General features: G+C 41.8%; 2 protein-coding genes across 5 annotated transcripts in view; both read right to left on the minus strand.

Annotated features, from left to right (window-relative positions):
* Positions 1 to 186: 186 nt before the first annotated feature.
* sigirr (single immunoglobulin and toll-interleukin 1 receptor (TIR) domain) lies at positions 187 to 7,671 on the minus strand. Of its 4 annotated transcripts, none has more exons than XM_031564501.2 (10): positions 7,449 to 7,671; positions 4,368 to 4,569; positions 3,960 to 4,084; positions 3,305 to 3,445; positions 2,932 to 3,075; positions 2,213 to 2,315; positions 1,812 to 1,962; positions 1,383 to 1,560; positions 1,040 to 1,219; positions 187 to 873 (listed from the first exon to the last, which is right to left on the minus strand). In XM_031564501.2, exons 1-9 carry the CDS (start codon positions 7,519 to 7,521, stop codon positions 1,047 to 1,049), a joined length of 1,290 nt encoding a protein of 429 aa, XP_031420361.1. In that variant the 5' UTR covers positions 7,522 to 7,671; the 3' UTR covers positions 187 to 873; positions 1,040 to 1,046. The 4 variants fall into 4 exon arrangements, with proteins under 4 accessions (XP_031420361.1, XP_031420360.1, XP_031420359.1 ...); XM_031564500.2 differs by having other exon boundaries at positions 1,022 to 1,219; XM_031564499.2 differs by having other exon boundaries at positions 1,012 to 1,219.
* A 132-nt stretch (positions 7,672 to 7,803) lies between these two features.
* Positions 7,804 to 19,656, minus strand: part of LOC105905114 (anoctamin-9) — a 12,635-nt gene continuing 782 nt past the window's right edge. The window contains exons 2-23 of the mRNA XM_031562854.2: positions 17,366 to 17,437; positions 16,649 to 16,771; positions 16,387 to 16,535; positions 15,894 to 15,946; positions 15,682 to 15,740; positions 14,994 to 15,073; positions 14,564 to 14,698; positions 14,169 to 14,262; positions 13,879 to 13,939; positions 13,265 to 13,347; positions 12,980 to 13,084; positions 12,539 to 12,691; positions 12,401 to 12,437; positions 11,728 to 11,839; positions 11,571 to 11,628; positions 11,194 to 11,291; positions 10,731 to 10,927; positions 10,393 to 10,545; positions 10,035 to 10,182; positions 9,680 to 9,802; positions 9,100 to 9,193; positions 7,804 to 8,954 (exon numbers count right to left, since the gene is read on the minus strand). Of these exons, the coding sequence (XP_031418714.1) occupies positions 8,805 to 8,954; positions 9,100 to 9,193; positions 9,680 to 9,802; positions 10,035 to 10,182; positions 10,393 to 10,545; positions 10,731 to 10,927; positions 11,194 to 11,291; positions 11,571 to 11,628; positions 11,728 to 11,839; positions 12,401 to 12,437; positions 12,539 to 12,691; positions 12,980 to 13,084; positions 13,265 to 13,347; positions 13,879 to 13,939; positions 14,169 to 14,262; positions 14,564 to 14,698; positions 14,994 to 15,073; positions 15,682 to 15,740; positions 15,894 to 15,946; positions 16,387 to 16,535; positions 16,649 to 16,771; positions 17,366 to 17,437 (2,337 nt within the window). The 3' untranslated portion in view covers positions 7,804 to 8,804. The remainder of the gene's footprint in view (positions 8,955 to 9,099; positions 9,194 to 9,679; positions 9,803 to 10,034; positions 10,183 to 10,392; positions 10,546 to 10,730; positions 10,928 to 11,193; positions 11,292 to 11,570; positions 11,629 to 11,727; positions 11,840 to 12,400; positions 12,438 to 12,538; positions 12,692 to 12,979; positions 13,085 to 13,264; positions 13,348 to 13,878; positions 13,940 to 14,168; positions 14,263 to 14,563; positions 14,699 to 14,993; positions 15,074 to 15,681; positions 15,741 to 15,893; positions 15,947 to 16,386; positions 16,536 to 16,648; positions 16,772 to 17,365; positions 17,438 to 19,656) is intronic.

The raw sequence follows: 19,656 nt of genomic DNA on the forward strand, positions 1-19,656 counted from the left end.
CCAGCACAGAGAGACTTGCAAACACAGAGACACCACCAACTCATTACTCTCAAAGCGGGTGCTTTTCTCCTTTAAAACTTATTTAACTAATTTGTATATTTCACCTAACTAAAAACATTGATGCAAAAGTGCCATATATGGTTATATTCTCAAAAACCTCAACAAAAATAACATGAGAGTAAATGATTCATAGTAAAATTCATTTTAATAAAAAAAAAAGTTCACATCCTTTAACTCTTACGCCCCCTAGTGGCTGATTAAAAACTGGCTTGTACAGCCGTGGAGGCTTTGGCTATTGTTTTTTTTTATTTACCTACACATCTTTTGTACAGTGTAATCACAGTTTTTCTCACAATCATGATGTAAGGTTTTGGAGTGGAAATGGATGGTTACAGCTCAAGAATTTTGAATTTTTAAACAAGTAATCATTGGGCCAATCAATAGGTCTTTACTATACATACATATAGAATTATATCACAATTAGGTTACAAGGCCATTGAGAAGTATGATTCACAGTGCAATTTGGACATCTGTCAATGAACAGTTCTGATATAAAATATATACGCTGAAGTGGTTCAGCTCTTTACATTTGTATAAAATATTTACATGTGAGGCAATAATATGGCAAAGGGTAAACACCTTAAAAGCCAGAACTACAGAATTAATGTTGTGCAAACTTTTTTCTCTGTGTCAGGACATAATATGGTTAAATCATACTGTGACATGCTGGCTGGCCAGTCCCCTCAAACAGCTGCGCCGTGGTTTGTGTTGAAGTATACCACAAAGAAAGCAGAAGAGCGGAGTGAAGTGAAAGCGACTGGGAAAGAAAGACGTGTCAATGCGAGGGCAGGACCGCAGACCGTGGATCAGTTTCTGTTTTTAAAAAGAAAAGAAAAAAGATTTAAATAATGAATACATTTCCAATCCTTACAGCACTCTCCAATGCCTTTCCTTTTCTCAGATATTGATGGAAACACCAGAGACTACTCGTGAATACACGCAGAGACAGACCGTCTCTCACATGGCGCTGGTAACCCACTCTTCAGTCAGATGTCATCATGTGTGACGAGGCAGTAGAAGTCGGTGCGTGCTGCGTAGTTCCGCAAGCCGAGGTCCGACACATCTATGTCTGAGGGCCGGCGCTCAGAGGAGAGGCCAGGGGCCACAGGCAGCACCGGAGCTTTAGACAGCTGGGTCTTGTACACTGGCAGCCGGAGCCCTGTAGCACAGGACGAATTTTGTGTCAATCAAATACATGTCAATACCAAAACCTCAGAGACACACTGATTCTGAGACACACCTGGCCCCGATTTGACCCTGACTGATGTCGAATCAATTCCATTCTGACCTTCTATGTGAGAGGCCACCCCCACCCTTCTTACCCAGGTCTCCAGCGGGGTCAGGGTCCGGCCGGCAGTCCAGGTAATCGGGTCGCAGAGTGAGCATGGGGTCCTTATCGTCCTGGAAGAGTGTTTGGGGGTCCCCAGAGGATCTGATGGGATACGTCACCTTACGGGGCATCACCAGCGCCAGCTCCTTCCAGAACGAAGAGGAGGGGGTCTGGGAGGGGTTGTTAGAAAGGGGCTGTTACGTACAAGTAACCCGCAGGGCAGAAGTCATTGTCCCTCTACAAATCTACTGTCACTGGACATGGTGCAAATGTAATTATCTTAGTGTCTGTATAAAGGCCTCACTCACAGAAGACTCTGCAGGCCCAAGATAAGCATGGGTCGAGTAAACAGCTTTGATATTCCCTAAACTTATCTCCCTCTGTGTGTGTGTGTGTGTGTGTGTGTGTGTGTGACACTGACCATAGAGCGTGGGCCCCAGATGAGTGTGTGTTCACGGTGTTGGTGTTCTCTGAGCTGGTGTGCCACCTCCAGGTCCAGCTGCTTCTGCTGAGCCTCGAGCGTGATGAAGATTGGCTTCTGGGAGAGCTCCAGCAGATGCCACAGACCCTGCCTAAACACACACACACACACACACACACACACACACACACACACACACACATACACACACGCACATACACATACACATACACATACAGTCACACACATACAAAAAACCCACACATGTTTAAAAAGACAAGAATTCTCTCTCACAGTCACATGTACACATAAACATATTCATGTGTAAAACTTGAGCTTGCTTGCTCTCTCAAATATACAGATGCATACACATCCTGGTACGCAGTAACACCATCTGTCACCTGAAGTTGCTGGAGCACCACTCCTGCTGTAGATATGACTGAGAGAGGACCACAATGAGACGGCGACAGCGACTCAGACTCATCACCAGCTCTGCAGAGGGCTCTACGACACACACACAGAGTATAAGCATTTACACACACACACGCACGCACGCACCACATCACATCACATCACATCACATCACATCACATCACATCACATCACATCACATCACATCACATCACATCACATCACATCACATCACATCACATCACATCACATCACATCACATCACATCACATCACATCACATCACATCACATCACATCACATCACATCACATCCCCCTAGTGGCCGATTAAAAAACAGGCTTGTTGATGCAGCCGTGGAGGCTTTGGCTATTGTTTTTTTTTATTTAACTACATATCTTTTGTACAGTGTAATCACAGTTTTTCTGTGATCACATCACATCACATCACAACTCCTAAACAACTCATTTACAACAGCATTATAAGGATGTGCAGTCCACTTTTTGGTCAAATTCAGCTAATTGCTCCTCATGGTCCTCTAGCTGTCTGTTCAGTGTGCACTCAAAAACACTGGTGTTCATACACAGTCCTGGCTTGGAAGGGAGGGGTGTAATTTGATTAGTTGCCAGAAATGTGGACTACATCTTTACATATGAGTAGCTAACGTCACATAATATTTTCATATTAGATTGCCAGTGTGTCTGTTCTGACCTGCTCCCGGTAGGATGTCTGTGTGGTTGAGAAGCAGCTTATAGCCATATTTGTTCTCCAGGTGGGGCTTCAAGATGAAGTTCACAAACTTCCTGTCATTCTCATCGTTCACATAAGAGATGTAGGCGTCATACATTTTACCATCTGTGATTTAAACAAGAAAAGCACACATTAAATGTACACGTACACATCATAGTGATGGGTTGAACAACATGTGGGAGCATCGAGCAAATGACTGATAACACTAATTATCTAAATTTCTACAGAAATATACCACAGGTTGTCTACTCTATTTCATAAGTATGATAATAACTTTATTTGTGTGTAGTAAACCACTGCAGGATATTGCACTCTCTGTTCATGGCCTCCTCACCATTGATCTCGTAGTCTCCATAGGTGTTTTTGTACCAGAGTTTGCAGTTGAGGTGGCACCTGGAGTAGAGCAGAGCAGCACAGGCCAGCAGCAGCAGCAGGGTGATGGCAGCCACTACTGTAGCCGTGTGACTGGCGGGATCTGGCAAAATATCTCAACATATTAACACATAGGCTTTCCAATTAAGTTTACTAACAGAATTACAAATGTATTACCAAAACTTGATTTGTGTATATGTTTATGTGTGTGTGTGTGTGTGTGTGTGTGTGTGTGTGTGTGTGTGTGTGTGTGTGTGTGCGTGTGTGCGTGTGTGCGTGTGTGCGTGTGTGTGTGTGTGTGTGTGTATGTGTGTGTTTATATTTGTATATGTATATGTGTACGATGTGTGTATATGTTTTCCACAAGAAAATGTCCATCCAACGGACATGACTTTTGTGGTTTTTTTTGGTCATTTGAAGCATTACCAAAGCATTGCTAGGTCTAGAGAAGGACATTCTATGTTTATAAAGTTTACAAAGTGCAGGATTTCTGACAGCAGTCCTGATCACAAACACATTATGCATGTCCTGGTTTTAAGGTCCCATGGTAATTCACTCCTAAAACAATTACTGTGCTGGCTTACTTGCAAATAACGTTACATTTTGTGTTCCCTTACCTTTCTTGTGGATGCTGAAGGTGAGAGAGGCGTTCCTCACAACACAGATGTAAACCCCAAAGTCTGTTGGGCTCAACAGGTTCACCTGCAGCATGCTAGTCACCTGAGTCTGGTTTCCATGAGGACTAGGGTAGATGAAGGCCACATGGCACAATAACCCTCGTTATTATACAATCACATCACTTCCTTTTAGGTCGGCACAAAGTTACACACTTTCTCTTCTATCTGCTGTGCTATAAAGGTCTTCAGGCATCACTCTTTCCATTTGAAATATTCAAACATTAAATGTGAAATTATGCAATTTCATTGTAAGAGTAAGCTAGTTTGGTGCCCTTTAAACAGGATAAAAATGAACTGTAATAGTCCTAGCATGTCTACCACTCCTGCTTCTATTTCTCCTGTGCCCACCATTCAGTGGTGTTCCGGGTGTAGCAGCTGGCATTGAGGAGTGCCCCTTCCCTGAGCCACTGCAGCCTGGCATCACAGCTGGGGTCACTGCTGTTCCAGGCCAACAGGACAGTGCAGTTCAGGATGACGGTGGAGTCCTGGGTCCCCCAGATCTCAGAGGACGTGCTGGGGTGAAACTTCGGTGGCTCAGAGCAGGCAGATTCTGAGAGAGACAGAGAGAGAGGGAGAGAGAGAGAGAGAGAGAGATACGGAGCATTGGTAGGTGAGGGAAGGTATATCAAACATCTGTGTGTGAGTACAGGCGTGTATTCATGAGTATTTGAATGCATTTTTGTGTGGGAGGGAAAAGGGAGGGAGACAGAGAATGTGTGTGTGTGTGTGTGTGTGTGTGTGTGTGTGTGTGTGTGTGTGTGTGTGTGCGTAAGAGGATGTCCATGAGGTAAAAACAAAAGATTTCTTTATGAGTACAAGCTGAGGCTGCTGGAGGCGGTGACCCTGTATAACCCACTGGGCTGAAACCTGATAGCCTTGCAGGTGAGCTTAGCAGTGATGACAGATAGCACCCTTTCCAAACTAATTAATGAAACTCAGAAATGTGCTTTAAAAACGCTCCTTAACATCTGATGTATGTCTCTGCATTTAGCATTTATACTGCTTTCAGAAGTCATAGTGAGGACATAATCAGAGGTGTAACTTATATGGCTTAGGTGTGTCCACTCTACTTGTGCTGCGTCTTAAAATGCTGCTTGCCATAATAGCACAGAGATCTACTCACAAACCGTTCCAACTAGAATGATGAGTGGCATTGAATGTTACATAAATGAAATAACTTGTTGCATACTTAATTCTCTTAAAATATACACCTGTATCCTCAGACTTTGACATAAACTTTTACACATGCCTCTTGTTTAACTCCTGGCCAGATCATTACTGGTGTTTATTAAGTGCTTGTGACAGCACAATATGTTGCTATTTAAAAAGGATGGAGATTCAATGTTCATGAAGTCAGATAACCCACATTCACAGCTACATCTGTCGTGCCCTCTGTTTGGGGGGGAAGGGAGGGAATACAAACGACCCTGTCCTGCTGTAGTCACAGAATTAGTTTTTTGTATTCTGTTAACAGAATGATTCATTGAATTCTTGTGAAATCCTTTAGTTTAATATGGTATGCGGAAGGCTGTTTCAAATTCTGGGGACAAATCTGACCAACACAATATGCTTCCATTGGTGTTTTGAGTTTTGTGTTTTGTCTCCAGAGATGATGACCAACTTCATAACTATGCCAACATCGTCAACATTTGTTAAAGCAGCAGTACGTAGTTTTGGTCTAAAACTAGCAAGCTAACAACCTAAAGTGCATACAAAAAACTGACACTGACAAAACCTTGATAGCTTGCTAACTGGTGTCTTTTGTTGATATAGTTGGCAGTGCCATTCTGTGAGAGCTTTTCTTACATTTTTGCTGGGTTGCTGCACAGTGCATAGCCTGGGCGGCTAGTGGGAACAACAAAGCCACATTTAACCTCTAATGCTTTTCAGACACTGTTTTGCATGGAGGCATTTCCTTGGTACTGCTGACCCTGTGCCTGACAGCAGAGTTTTGTTATTGGTTAGAGTAGGGAGGAGCCTGAGGGTCCCGGTGCTAGGCACTGGAGGACGATGCTGGCGTAGGCAGCGTTAATGGAGTGTGAAGGTGAGTGTGTGTGTGTGTGTGTGTTTGCCCTAGAACGTTCCCTTTGCATAAGGGCACATTAGAGAAAACAGGACCCTGGTTTTGGTGTCATGTGACAAAGTCAATATGGAAAAGCAAGGGTTGATTTCCAAAAAGATAACATTTAGAAGTTCAGTGGAATTGTGCAGCTCTACCATTTAGAGATAGTTATTGCATTCCAAAAATCAGCACTGAAGTAGCAAGTAGAGAGTGGAATTATGACACAACAGAGCTTTTGTGCTCAGACAATGGCTATTCATATTATTTTTATATGAAGGGAAGTCCAAAGTCTAACAACAAGTACATCTACAGGGGCATAGAGCACTATAGAACACTAACTATAAGACTAAGACTAAGATAGGGCTTACAAGAGAGAACTGCATCACCTTGTGTTGTCCCTCAAATCCACTTCTAAATTAAAGACATGTTTACGGTACATAAAAAGGTCTCCAGGACCCGGCTCAATGTCATGTTGCCAGCATGAGGACAGGGTTCATGTGTATACTAATGGCAGTGGACCTCTGCCTGACCAGTTCACTGCTGTCCAGGCCCTAATGGAAAATGCTCTGCCTTGTGTAATTACTTCACCAGCAAGAGCCTCCTGTCCCTGCAGGGATTTAAGGTGAAGAGCATCAACAGGGAAACCTCCCCCAGCTCGAGGAATTAGCCTAAACTGCATTAATTCAAATGGAAAAACAGAAAAAGAACAGTTTCGTCTCGACAGATGGGAGAAATGTTGGATACATTTACACACACAAATCCAACTACATCAAAAATGTATGAGACGGTTAAGCATACACAATCATTTTCACAATAATGTCTTATTCAGCATCGGTAATGGGAGAAAGCCCTGAATCCACACATTAGCGTTATTCAGTAACGAAGGCCTAAACACCATCAGTAGAAAACACAGTCACGGCAAACGCAGTCGCTTTACACGGCACTAGATCTCCTTAAGTCAGTCATTAGCCAGCACGTATATCCGGGTCCGAAGTGCAATGTCTGCCAGCCCAAGAGTACTACATTAGCACATCAGTCATCTTAGGTGACCTACAAGCGTCACATATGGGACAGTATTATATGTATAAATGCCCTTTCCAAATTTTAAACTATTATAATCAAATATGAATTCACACATGTAAATACAAAATAACTTCATACTGTCCTGACGATTTAGACAGTTCCGACAAATAGCCTTTAAAATTAGGCTACGTGCCACGTACCATAAGAGACTGGAGGTTTTATTTTGGCTGTTAAAACTAGGTCATAACAAAATACACTTACATTTTTATGAAGTATCGACATTCCCCGTTTGCTGACAGACAACCTGTATGCTCAGACATACCAAACTTCAGTTGAAATCTTACCTGCTGTGACCGATATTGCGTCCCAGATCACACAAGTCCAGAGCAAATGTGCTACGATCTCTTTAGTCCTCATGTCAAATTTCTAATTCAGCCAATCCTTCAATTCAAGTGTCTTCAATTGTGTGGACGTGAATTGTTGATTGCTTGCACTGCGGAAAGCGCACATCCTAAGCTCCGAGTGTGGAGTAACTTCGTCAGCCTTGTTCACGTGATATGTCTCACCTGTTTGAAAGCGAAACCATGGGTGGGGGGAACGCCACCACAAGTAAAGAACAGGACACCACAAGTAAAGAACAGGACACCGCAAATAAAGAAACGGTTACATTTCAAAAGTTTAATTTGTACTAAAAGTGCTGTAATTCTTTAATTTCCCCGAAATGGTATCAATAGGCTATTTGCAACATATTGCACACACAACACATTGCATCATGTGCAAAGCCTATAAAGCCTATAAACAACTATTTACAATATAAAACAGTGTCATTGTATAAATCCCCGGTGAAGGGCAGTGTTCATTAAAACTTCATTACAATGTTACAGTGATGCTGAATCATTATTAAACAGATAAAACAGTTGCAGTACAGAGGGGTTCACAGAGGTCGGGTTGTTGAACAGTTAAACTGTTCCTCAAAACATTGCAGCCGAGGTGTAGCTTCAGACCAGGCTGACCTGACCAGGCAGATAACTCAAATTGTCACAATGGGTGAGCTGATATTGTCCAATTCTCAGTTATCTTTTCTTTTCTTTAATCACTTCCTTCAGGTCCTGATTCCAGCCCTGTTAGTAAAAGTAGGATAGGTTAGGTATTTTGCCTTGAGTTGTATCTACCTCCCTGTCATTTGATTTAGTGCTGCCACTTCATTTTCTTCTTCAGTTTTCTTGAGTATGGACATAACAGACTTATTCGCTTGTCAAGACACCAGGAGTTCAAAAGTTCATTGAGGACAAGACACATGTCAGAGTCGTGTGGGAATATGGTACAAGTGAAGGTAAACCCAAAATGTTTACTGAATGGACTCTAAGCATGACAGTCTGCATGAAATAATCAAGATCACAGGTGTCCTTGTGCATCAATATTTATCATGAAAAATAAAAACTATTTTAGGAATATAGCTACAGCTTTAACACTGGGCAGTAAAGAAAATTGAAGTCCACCACACTACAAGTCAGCTATAGTACTGAAGTAGAAATGGGGCACAGGTGTTGGCTGTAAGCTCCTCACAGAGACAAGACATACTTGAAACTTTGCCTTAAAAAAAAACTAAAAACTGCCATCTCAGGAAAACGGCTAAATTCAGACCATTTCACCGATCATTTACAACCCTCTTAGAAGATGAATGACTTATGTGGGGCTGACTAACAATCAACAAAGCCATTACAATTCGTCTCACAAGTGAACTCTTCCTTCAGTCTCTTCAGCCTTTCCTCGAGTCTGATGTTTTTCACCTGAAGCGATGAACTTGGAACAAACCAGGCAGCAATGAACATAGAAATCACCACTACATGCTGTAGGGAAGAGGGGAAGGCAGAGAGATAATAAATTCACAAGGAAGAATTGGCTCTTTGACATTTGTCTTTTGATAATTAATCTCCAAATATTGTGTAACGATATTAATCACAGGACATTGACGCTGGATTGAGGAGAACACACCTCAAACAGTATGACAAAGGCCAGTCTCGTAGCTAAGATGAGCCAAAACTGTGGGGTTAGGCTGTAGTCCTCACTGCTGCGGTAGTCTTTGTAGCTGTGGAGAGACAACATAAAGTGTCAGGACAGCAGTGTGGCACAAGATCTGTACCCTATGAGTGCTCACTGGTGTTTACTCCCACCTCTGTTCGATTTTAATATACGTTTGCTTTGAAAACTGAAGGCTTTTTAAGGGCCTGCAACTGACACTTCTAGCCAGTATAAACCCCCACACCTCTTTGATGGTGTCACAATTCAGTCACAACCTGATGAATGTGCTTCAATGTGCCTGATGACGCTTTCCTTCACTGTCAATGCATCAAAAATCTGTTTCAACAGAGCCATCTTTTTAAAAAGCAGACATCCCCTGTTCTTGATCAACAGTTAAAAAGCACTGATAACAAGGGGCAAAGGAATAATTGTAAAGGAGTATAAAAGGACATGCTGTATGTATGTACTAAATAGAATAATCATTCTGAGTCAATTATCATAATCATTGGCATTTAATGATGATTGATGTCATTATTATTATTATCATTATTACCTGCAATGAGTCACACTCGTGTCATTATCTATCATTAGCTGATTAGGAAGGAAATCATGGATGACCCGTGTGTCATTCACCTGCACTATGGACAGTGTATTGTTGATGTAGCCAGCCATACAGCTGAAACAGAGAATGGGATGCAGAGAGAGAGAGAGAGAGAGAAAGAGAGAGAGAGAAAGGGTTAAAAAGAAATAAAGTGAGAGAGGGAGTGAGGACAGTGGGAAAAAGAGGAAGGTGTAACGATTATGAACTCATTTATCATTATCATTCATCTATTACAACTGAAAGTAGTGACATATTCAGTGGATCTACGCGTCATTTCACATCGTTACGCGTGAGTCTCTCAGCTCACTTGACGTCTGGCGCAGTAGAGTTGTAGCACGGCCCGTAGTAATACCGATACACCAGTCGAGGGATGAAGTCAGACGAAATACCAATCACCAGCCCGTTAGCAATGACTGCAAACACTCCCACTGCTTCCAACACACCAGTCCACACACCTGTGGAGGGAAGAATCACACACACACACACACACACACACACACACACACACACACACACACACACACACACACACACACACACACACAGAATAAGAATGGACAGAAGCGTGGTCTGGCCAGATAGATATAGTACACACATGCTCCTCTGCACTATAATTAATCCTCACCAAAACTCAAAAAGTGGTCTAAGTGGGTGTCAGTGCTCACCGATGTTGTTAGTCTTCTCTGGCACTAGGCGGCGCTCCAGGCTCACCATCTTGATGGCGTCCAGCCGGATCTCGATGATGTTGTTAAGAAGCGCGAGGAAAGGAGCCAGAGGGAAGGCTGCCACAAAGATGGTGGTGAAGCTGAACTGGATTACTGAGGAGAGAACAGGAGGGGGAAGAGAGTGGAGTGCATGTTAATCAGTCAAATCCAAATATGTCTCTGTTAATATCAAACTTCATTGGTCTCCCCGTTATTGATATAGCCCTATATTGTCCACATATAATACAGTACCCATCAATCCCTCTGATACATTATCCATTTCCCCTGTGACACCGTACCCATCTCCAGGAACTCATTGAAGAGGCTGAAGGAGTCCACTTTGTTGAGCTGGTAGTTGCGTTGCACGTCCTGCAGCTTGCAGTTGTCACAAAGCTCTATACCCGGCTTGGACTCCTGGTTTTCCTTAATATAGCAGTTTGCACACTTCCACTTCTGCCGTTGCAACTTCCTCCGCTTGAACCAGCGAGTGAACCAGCTGAATAGAGGAAGAGAGAGAGAGAGAGAGAGAGAGAGAGAGAGAGAGAGAGAGAGAGAGAGAGAGAGAGAGAGGGAGAGACAGAGGGATAGAGAGAGAGAAAGAGAGAGAGAGAGAGTAGGGAGAGTATCATTACTTTTAATGCAAAACCTCATCTCATTGCTGAACGAGTTCTTCTGTTGAAGCAAGTTTGATAAAATAATAAATTGACTGCAAACCAGTGAGGGCTGCTGATAAAGTCCCATTGCATGCTGAGGGGTACTTACGGCCCAGCAAACTCAAACACATTGTTGATGCTCTGCTTCAGGATCATGATGATGGCCATCTGAATAAACAGGTCAGTCAGACAGCCTCCTGGGTGACACTGGCATAGAGAGAGACATCGATATTATTTGATGATTATTATAATCTAATATTCAATATTGTTATACACTTTCTGTATTATTCTATTCTTTTTAAATTTGCTTTGACAGTCTCTTTGGACAAAAACATCTGCCAAATACCATAATCACAACCATATGACACAAGAGAAAGGATGGAAATGGAAATCTTTGCCCTATAATTAGTGGGCTGCAAGCCTCTACTGAGAACAGCTGTCACTGGGTCCCCAGCGTGAACCAAAGCATCTGAGCTCCACACTCACCTCCTCCAGCCTCCATTTACCCTCTATCCTAACGTAGGCTCCCGGATGGCCATTTATCCTGAGGGGGGAATGAAAGTATATTCTGTCACTTCAGTGTCCATCATCACAGTACCAGAGGTGGCCGTACCTGTGTAAGGTGTTAGGGGTGAGAGCTTACCTGCCCAGGAAGAAGGCCGTGTAAATGAGGGAGGAGAAGAGGGTGAAGAACTGGAAGGTGAACATCTTCACTGTGAAGCTGCTTTCCCTGCCAGCATGAGTACGTACCCGCTCTGCCAGGGAACAAGAGACAAAATCAGGATAGAGATAGAGAACACGGAGGAACTAGATTACAAAACAGGTCAAGTTCATTTTCTAAGCGTATGATGGCTGTTTAGGTAAACTAATAAATACATTATATTTACATCCAGCATCTCTTAGCTGACATTCAATAACTAAAGTGTAGGTATACACTTAAATGTGTTTTTTTTAGCTGTAAACTAAACAATATGACTGTACTGTGATGAAATACACCAATGCCCTTGCCCTTGCCCACTCTTTAGCATTTTAAAATGATGCAGTGGGTGGAGTTCAGCTCAGAGCTGGGGGTATACTTACACTTTAAGCACTACTGAGTGAGGTGGCAAGTGACCTCTAGGGGGCATAGTTCAACGTTTGTCTAAAATGCCCTCGCTTTCAAGAGTCAAGGCCAGGGATTCTATTGAGTTCATATCGGTCATGCTCATTGTTAATAGGTGTTACATACAAAGATTTCTTTGGTGAAATTGAATTAAATTAATCCAAGAAAATCTAACTCAAGAAGGCAAAGAAGAAGCCAGAAATGAGATACCAACCAATGTCACACAGCTTGATGGCCACTAACCGGTTGACCTGCCAACAGATTCAATTATTAAGTGAATTTCTCTGCAGCATGCGTAGAGCAATAGCAAACTGACACACACACACACACAGAAGGTAGGGGTGAGCTGTACCCGTGTCATGATGGTGATGGTGAAGTAGTGTAGTACGGCTCCCATCATGAGAGCTGCAATGCTGGCGTTATCGCCCAGGTACTCTGTCAGCTGAACTGCAGCTATCACTCTGAACACAACCAGGGCATGGGCCAGACCAATGATCAGCACCATCTGGACACACACACACACACACACACACACACACACACACACACACACACACACACACACACACAGAGAGACCACTAAACATACACACATCTCAGTTTATCTCTGACACAAGTTTATGTGTGGGTATTTTGTGGCAGTATGAGTGTGTGTGTGTGTGTGTGTGTGTGTGTGTGTGTGTGTGTGTGTGTGTGGTGTGTGTTTATGTGAGTGCGAGAGAGAAAGAGAGAGAAAAACGTCTGAGTATATGTATGTGTGTCTTTGTTTAGGTGTATCTTATTTACTTCTCACCATAAGGGTGACAAACACCATTACTAGGACACTACGCAGGTAGGAGTGTTTGTACTGCTTGGGTTCACACTCAGGGTTGTTTACAATCTCCAGAATCAGTTCCTCCTGGTTTCACACATGCACGCACGCACACACACACACACAAGGATATACACACGCAATATAAGTTTCACATGGATCACAATCAATCAGTATCAGTAACCATTTTCAAGAACTAGGTCAACGCTAGGAACTTGCAATGCAATTCAAATGCCATGTTACAGTAATGAATGAACTGAACTGTACCACTTCCTCTGACCAGTCAAACACCTTCCATTCACACACGTAAGCGGCTCTGTGTCTCTTCCAGAACTCCAGGAAAACTGTGGCTGCAGGGATGTTGGAGACAGATCAAGCATAAGTACTTCAAATATCATATGCCTTTGACTTGTTTTTGGAAGAATAATTACTGTCGCTGAGAATGTATTACTAATTATTCTCCTTTTTGGCAGCTTAGGCAAATGCAAACAAGCTGGTGGGTACATGGATTTCACATTGGCAGGCTACATAAAAGAAATGGCCTGGCAAAGTTACTGTTACTGTAGTTATAGGAAGCGTGTTCATTTGGCAAAGATGAACTTCATTTACACTTGATCTGTAACAACCATAATGATATGCTGAACTGCTTGGGCATGTTGGGCTATTCAGAAAATGTGATTCTTGATGAAACTTGACGTGTAATGTGGAATCAAATAAAGTATATAATGTGTGTGTGTATGCTTTATGTTTGTGGGTGTGTTTCTAAGCTTAACCCATACCCATACACCCATGATTCAATGCCACTGTATATAAAGTATATAATGTGTGTTTGTATGTTTGTGTTTGTGAGTGTGTGTGTGTGGGTGTGTTTCTAAGCTTACCCCACACAGCCATGAACATGGCGAATGCCACTGTACCCTCGTTATCAAAGAGAAGATTCATCTACAGAACACAAACCAGAGAGGTGACCTGATTTACAGTTTGTGTTCAGAATCTCACATTAGTCAAAAATGTACAATACTACTACTACATTTAACATTTTATAGGTATCAGAATACACAGTGGTAATAGACTTATGACTGGATTAAAGGTTAGTACCAGTAGGCAATTTACAATGTGTGTGTAAATACTCGGTCAGGACAGTGGTGCTTCCTGCATGTATGGGTGTTACCTTTGCATAGGTACATGTGTCTGAAAGCTTCCACACTTTGCACGTCTTGTCACACAGTGGGCACATGACTATTTTGGATTCACACACCTCCTTTCTGCCAGACAAATAAAGACGGAAATGGGAAACAGAAAATAGAAAATAGAAAAATTAAATGAATTCATATATTAAATTAGTTTTTCCATATAAATTAATCTGACTGAATAAAAACATGTATATAAACACTGTTAGCCTCTCTTTCTCTCTCTCTCTCTTTCTGTATGTGTGTGTGTGTATGTGTGTGTGTGTGTGTGTGTGTGTGTGTGTGTGTGTGTGTGTGTGTGTGTGTGTGTGTGTGTGTGTGTGTGTGTGTGTGCGTGTGTGTGTGTGTGTGTGTGCGTGTGTGTAAATTGACTTACATTAAGGGGCTGCTCTGGTAGAAGGCCACTCCATAGAGGAACACAATAATCCCAAGGATAGCTGCAGGTATCAGCAGAAAGGTATACCAACCCAGCCACAGGTAATACAGAGCCACCTTCTCACCAAAGTAGTTCCTGTTTGATAACAAAGATACTTAAGCATTTCCCTGTTTAGGTCAACACACACAGATACAGACAGATGCAGACACAGACAAATGCATACTCATACGATATGCACAGCTTTAGACAGTATAAGCATGTTATTCACATACATATACTTGGATTATAAACTATATATATTATATACTATGATATGATATACTCATGTACACATACATATAACAATTGCTACAAAACCATGGAAAATATGCATACATTTGTCACACTTGTAATGTGTGTGTGAGTGTGTGTGTGTGTTTGTGCATCTAACCTGACATTGGTAATTGGTTGCCCTTGGAAACAAGCAGTCCATCGTGCCCAGCTTTTTATCAGAGCCTTCTGCTCCTTTTTCTGCAAAGCCCAAATGGTGAGTGAATTTTGTGAGTTTGTTGAGGAGTGTGCATGTGTGTCTGTAATGTAGGTGTGTGGGTGTGTCTATATACATGATTGCATGTGTGTGTGTGTATGTGAATTTGCAAACTCACACACATACAATTAAATATGCTTCTGTGTATGTGTATGTGTGCATGCTTCTGTGTGTGTGTATGTGTGTGTGTGTGTATGATAGTGTGTATGTGTGTATGAGAGTGTGCATGTAGGTGACATCATAGCTACCAGTGTATCTACCTGACAGTGGACAGAGGGTTGTTTGCTGATATAAAGATGATATTTTGATATGGGTAATCCATGCCCAGTTTCACTGGAAGGCATTAATAGCCCTATTCAGACCTATTTTAAACTAAAGGGTGTGACCAAGAAGGTATGACACCCTATGCTGGGTAATTGCTATGAAAACAGTTGAGGGATATGAAAGAGATTGCTTTGTTTGTGTTAAGTGTTGTTTTGTCGACATGACCTTATCTCTTTACTCATTTGAACTCCCCAATCACTACACAGCCTTCTCAACCCATGCTGTTCTAAAACTGTCCATGCGATGTCACTTCCTCATATTTGTTCACCTCATGCAAGCAGAACTCAGCCTCAAATACATTCTTCTTGATCAGGTCTTGCAAGTATTCTGAGAGAGAGAGAGAGAGAGAGAGCGAGCGAAAGAGAGGGAGGGAGGGAGGGAGCTGTCACATTCCGGCACTACAGACTATTTAATTGGAGCACTGATTTGTACTGAGTATTTATTACAAGTGTGGGATATAAGTAATATACCACTCCTCACCTCTTGGGTCACTAATATAGGTATTGTTCAGGATGTAGTTCACAATCCTTATCCTGGAAAAGAAAAAAAACAAAGTCCAAAATGCATATGGACGCTTAAAGAGGCCCTATACAACAATTAGTCACTTTCTGAATCATGTTTTTGAAGCAACTAGTACTGGTATTATCTTCAAATGAATGTTGACCAAAACTCCTTACTGATGCTTTAAAGGGAGTAAAACATTTCTGCCACCAGACATTTTAGTTCATATCAGCATAGTATGAAGTCACAAAATGAATTATGGGAGTAATGCCTGTGAATAACCAATTGTCTTTAAGTATGTGTGATTATGCAATGTCTGTGTGCACAATCATTTATGTATGTGCATGTACTGTATATGTATGTGATTTTGTGTGTGTGTGTGTGTGTGTGTGTGTGTGTGTGTGTGTGTGTGTGTGTGTGTGTGTGTGTGTGTGTGTGTGTGTGAGTGTGTAGGTGTGGGTGAATGAAATACCTTGTGGAAAGTGGGACATTCCCCTGCTGTTCATAACTCCAGTTACAGGCGTCAGATAACTTCAATAGTTTTCTGTACTTCTTAAAGATCGTATTGTCTGCTTTAATCCCATAGAACACTTTGTCATCACCTACAACACCTGCCATTTTCTAGGATATGAGCACAGACATGTGATAAAGTGGCATACATCTTCTCTAACTTTAGACAATTTGAATCCTTAGTTCCTACGCATATCCTTTAGTTCGATCAGATCACAACTCACAATTATCTTCAGCTTCTTTTCCTTTAGTGCATTCACGAAAGCCACCTGTTTCCTGAAGGTCTCACTGTTGCTGTCACCCAAGTTGTTAGCCACCAACACATAATCATAAGTCAGAGGGTCGTGCTGCGGGGAACAAGTATGTTTCATTTTAATAAATAACAACAGCTCGTCAGCAGTAAAGACATACACATTTGATGTGGTGTGAACAACAGCTCATATCTCAAAGCAGGTTTCACGCATACAGTCTCTTTGTGTGACGTGCATCTTGCTTTTCTCATCAGGAGGAGGGGGAAAACCCACAATGAGGCCAAAAAAATGGCACCCTAAAATATTTCACTGCAGCAATTGTCTGACAGACCCATTTGGCTGGAGGCTTCATACGACTCTGCCGTCTCCCCTTTCATTTTTGGCACCTTGGTAACCGGTGAGAACATACAGTGAGAGACACTCTGCAGTGGCAATGCTGCATGGAAAGTTTGGGCCTCTTTGCTCCGTATGGAACAAACGAATCTCAGATCTCAGACGTCCATGAAAAACGTACTTAGAATGGTCATTCTGACACACAGTTGCCATAAAATAGCTGACGTCTGAGAGTCATTACAACCTCCCAGTACATCACACACAAAGACTGAATGTGTACAAGGCCTAAAACATATATATTATTAACAATAACTGATGATGACTGTGGTTCTGTGTAGGTGAAATGCCCCTCCTCACCACTGGGGGAAGAAGATTCTGACTGCCCTTCTCGTTGACCACCCCAAACACCTCCAGCAGCTCGATGCTCCCCTACAGAAACACACAGTGCATGGTGTGCTATTATACCCCAGTACAGGTGTATAGTGGACAATGGTCACACAACACATGATAGACAGCTTCCCACAATGACACAACACAAGGTAGAGAGTATGGCATGGTATTGGAACATAAAAGGGAGAGCATACTATAATAACAAAATATTGGAGTTGCGTGTGCTGTGGAAACTCAGGGTGTACAGGATGCTATCCCAGGTGGCAGCTATGTCCGATCAGGCCCAGACTCCACAATCCGCTGCTGGTGCAGTCACAACATAACAAAATGTTTGCGCCATGTGTGGTTGCAGCATAGTGGTATGAGCTGACTTGTTGCAGTTGTCAACACTTCTGTTTGTGGCTACACTGTGGGTCATAGTAAATAAAGTGATTTTTGGCAATAAATGGATTCATTGAGCATGCTTTGTAGCAAAAACACTTTCAGAGAAAAAAAATGGATCCTTTGGGTGGATTTTTTTTAGTTTTCTACCACTGTATAGATTGACTGATTGTAATGGCGTTAAATAAATACTTTTCAGGAACACACCAGAAACTTCTCAAGTGATAAAAAAACGAATTCCTAAGACAAAGAAGAGAGGCATGGCATTGCTTTTTATATTCACATTGTATAGTAGTGACAGGGCTATATGGGAGCCCAGACCTCAGTCTGCACAAGACTACCTCTCAAGGCATAGATGTTTACACAGTCTGAGAAATGACTCTGACTGTTACTGTAGGTGTCTGACTGTGATGATGAGTCAGTGATATTGATGACGGAAACATGACAAAAATAACCGTACCTTCATGGGAACTCCCTGCCCTTGACCTGATTACTCTCTTAAAGAATGTATGGAATGGCTTACAACAATCTGACCATGACAGAAGCACTTAAAGGAATGTTAATGATGAGATACAGGTATCTTATTGTGTTCATGTATTTATATGTGTGTCTCTGAGCGAGTGAGTGTGTGAGAGAGAGAGAGAGAGAGAGAGAGAGAGAGAGTGTGTGTGTGTGTGTGTGTGTGTGTGTGTGTGTGTGTGTGTGTGTGTGTGTGTGTGTGTGTGTGTGTGTGTGTGTGTGTGTGTGTGTGTGTGTGTGTGTCTGTGTGTGGGAGATACATCTAACCTCTGTAACATTTTATGAGTCACTGGACTCATGAGAAGTTTTTAGCCTTCTCTGTACATGCTGTAGTTTCAGGGTGGACCAGAAACTAACTTTTAATGGGAAACTGCTTATGTTTGATCTACAGACCTCACACAGATAATATATCAACGCTTACAATTGTATGACTGTCATATTGTAGTTTTGTGGTTGAGTTGGTATGTGAGAAGAACATTACCAGATCTAATTTCCCTGACCACTACAGTAGTTTCAGATTCCTGTCTGAAATCAGATTGATGTAGAAATCAGAATCACAAGAGGTTTCGGTGTGGGGAATTGAACTCCACCACGCCTATTTGTGCAGTAAAGAACGTTTTTTAAATGTTCTTTGGTTGAACTAGGCTAATTGAGCATTGATGGCCTCGTCGTAGGACGAAGGCCATTATTACATGTGTTGTGCATTGTTATTATTGTATACTATTGTTTTCAGTAGTCTATTGTCTATGTGTTGTGCATTGTTATTATTGTATACTATTGTTTTCAGTAGTACTATTGTTTTCAGTAGAAAGTTGGCTGCTTCATCTCATAAAAGGGGGAAAGAGCACACTAGCTAGGCTATAACTAGATGTACCACATATTGGTGCGTAATATGACTGCTGCAGAAAGTGAGAAAATTATGAGAAATAACAAGACATTTTCAGGTCTAAGAAAAGTGTGATTTTAATGATTATGATTATATTAATGATTATGTTTCTGGCAACAATAGACTAAAAGGTTTGTTGTATATCTAATTCTGAGTGCAAATTTAAGGAATTATAGTTTGTGGATGTAGTGGCTAATACACTAATAGGGTGTGCAACAGTAGCTACCTGTAAGTTATATTCTGCAGCTTTGAGACCTTTCTAGTGAATATGAAGATGACTGTGACTTTATAACAGATATATTCTTGTGTTAAATTGGAGTTTTTGTGAAATGTAAATGTATATATAAGCAACCACTTCATTGCATAACTGTACTAGGCATTTATTTACAAAGTTTGTAAAAACATGCATGAAATATAAAATGAAGGATTATTAGTTTTAGACAAGAGTATGTTTGAATACAATACAAAGTAT

The sequence above is a fragment of the Clupea harengus genome, chromosome 3, assembly GCF_900700415.2.
Source record: "Clupea harengus chromosome 3, Ch_v2.0.2, whole genome shotgun sequence".
In the NCBI taxonomy this organism is placed as follows: Eukaryota; Metazoa; Chordata; class Actinopteri; order Clupeiformes; family Clupeidae; genus Clupea; species Clupea harengus.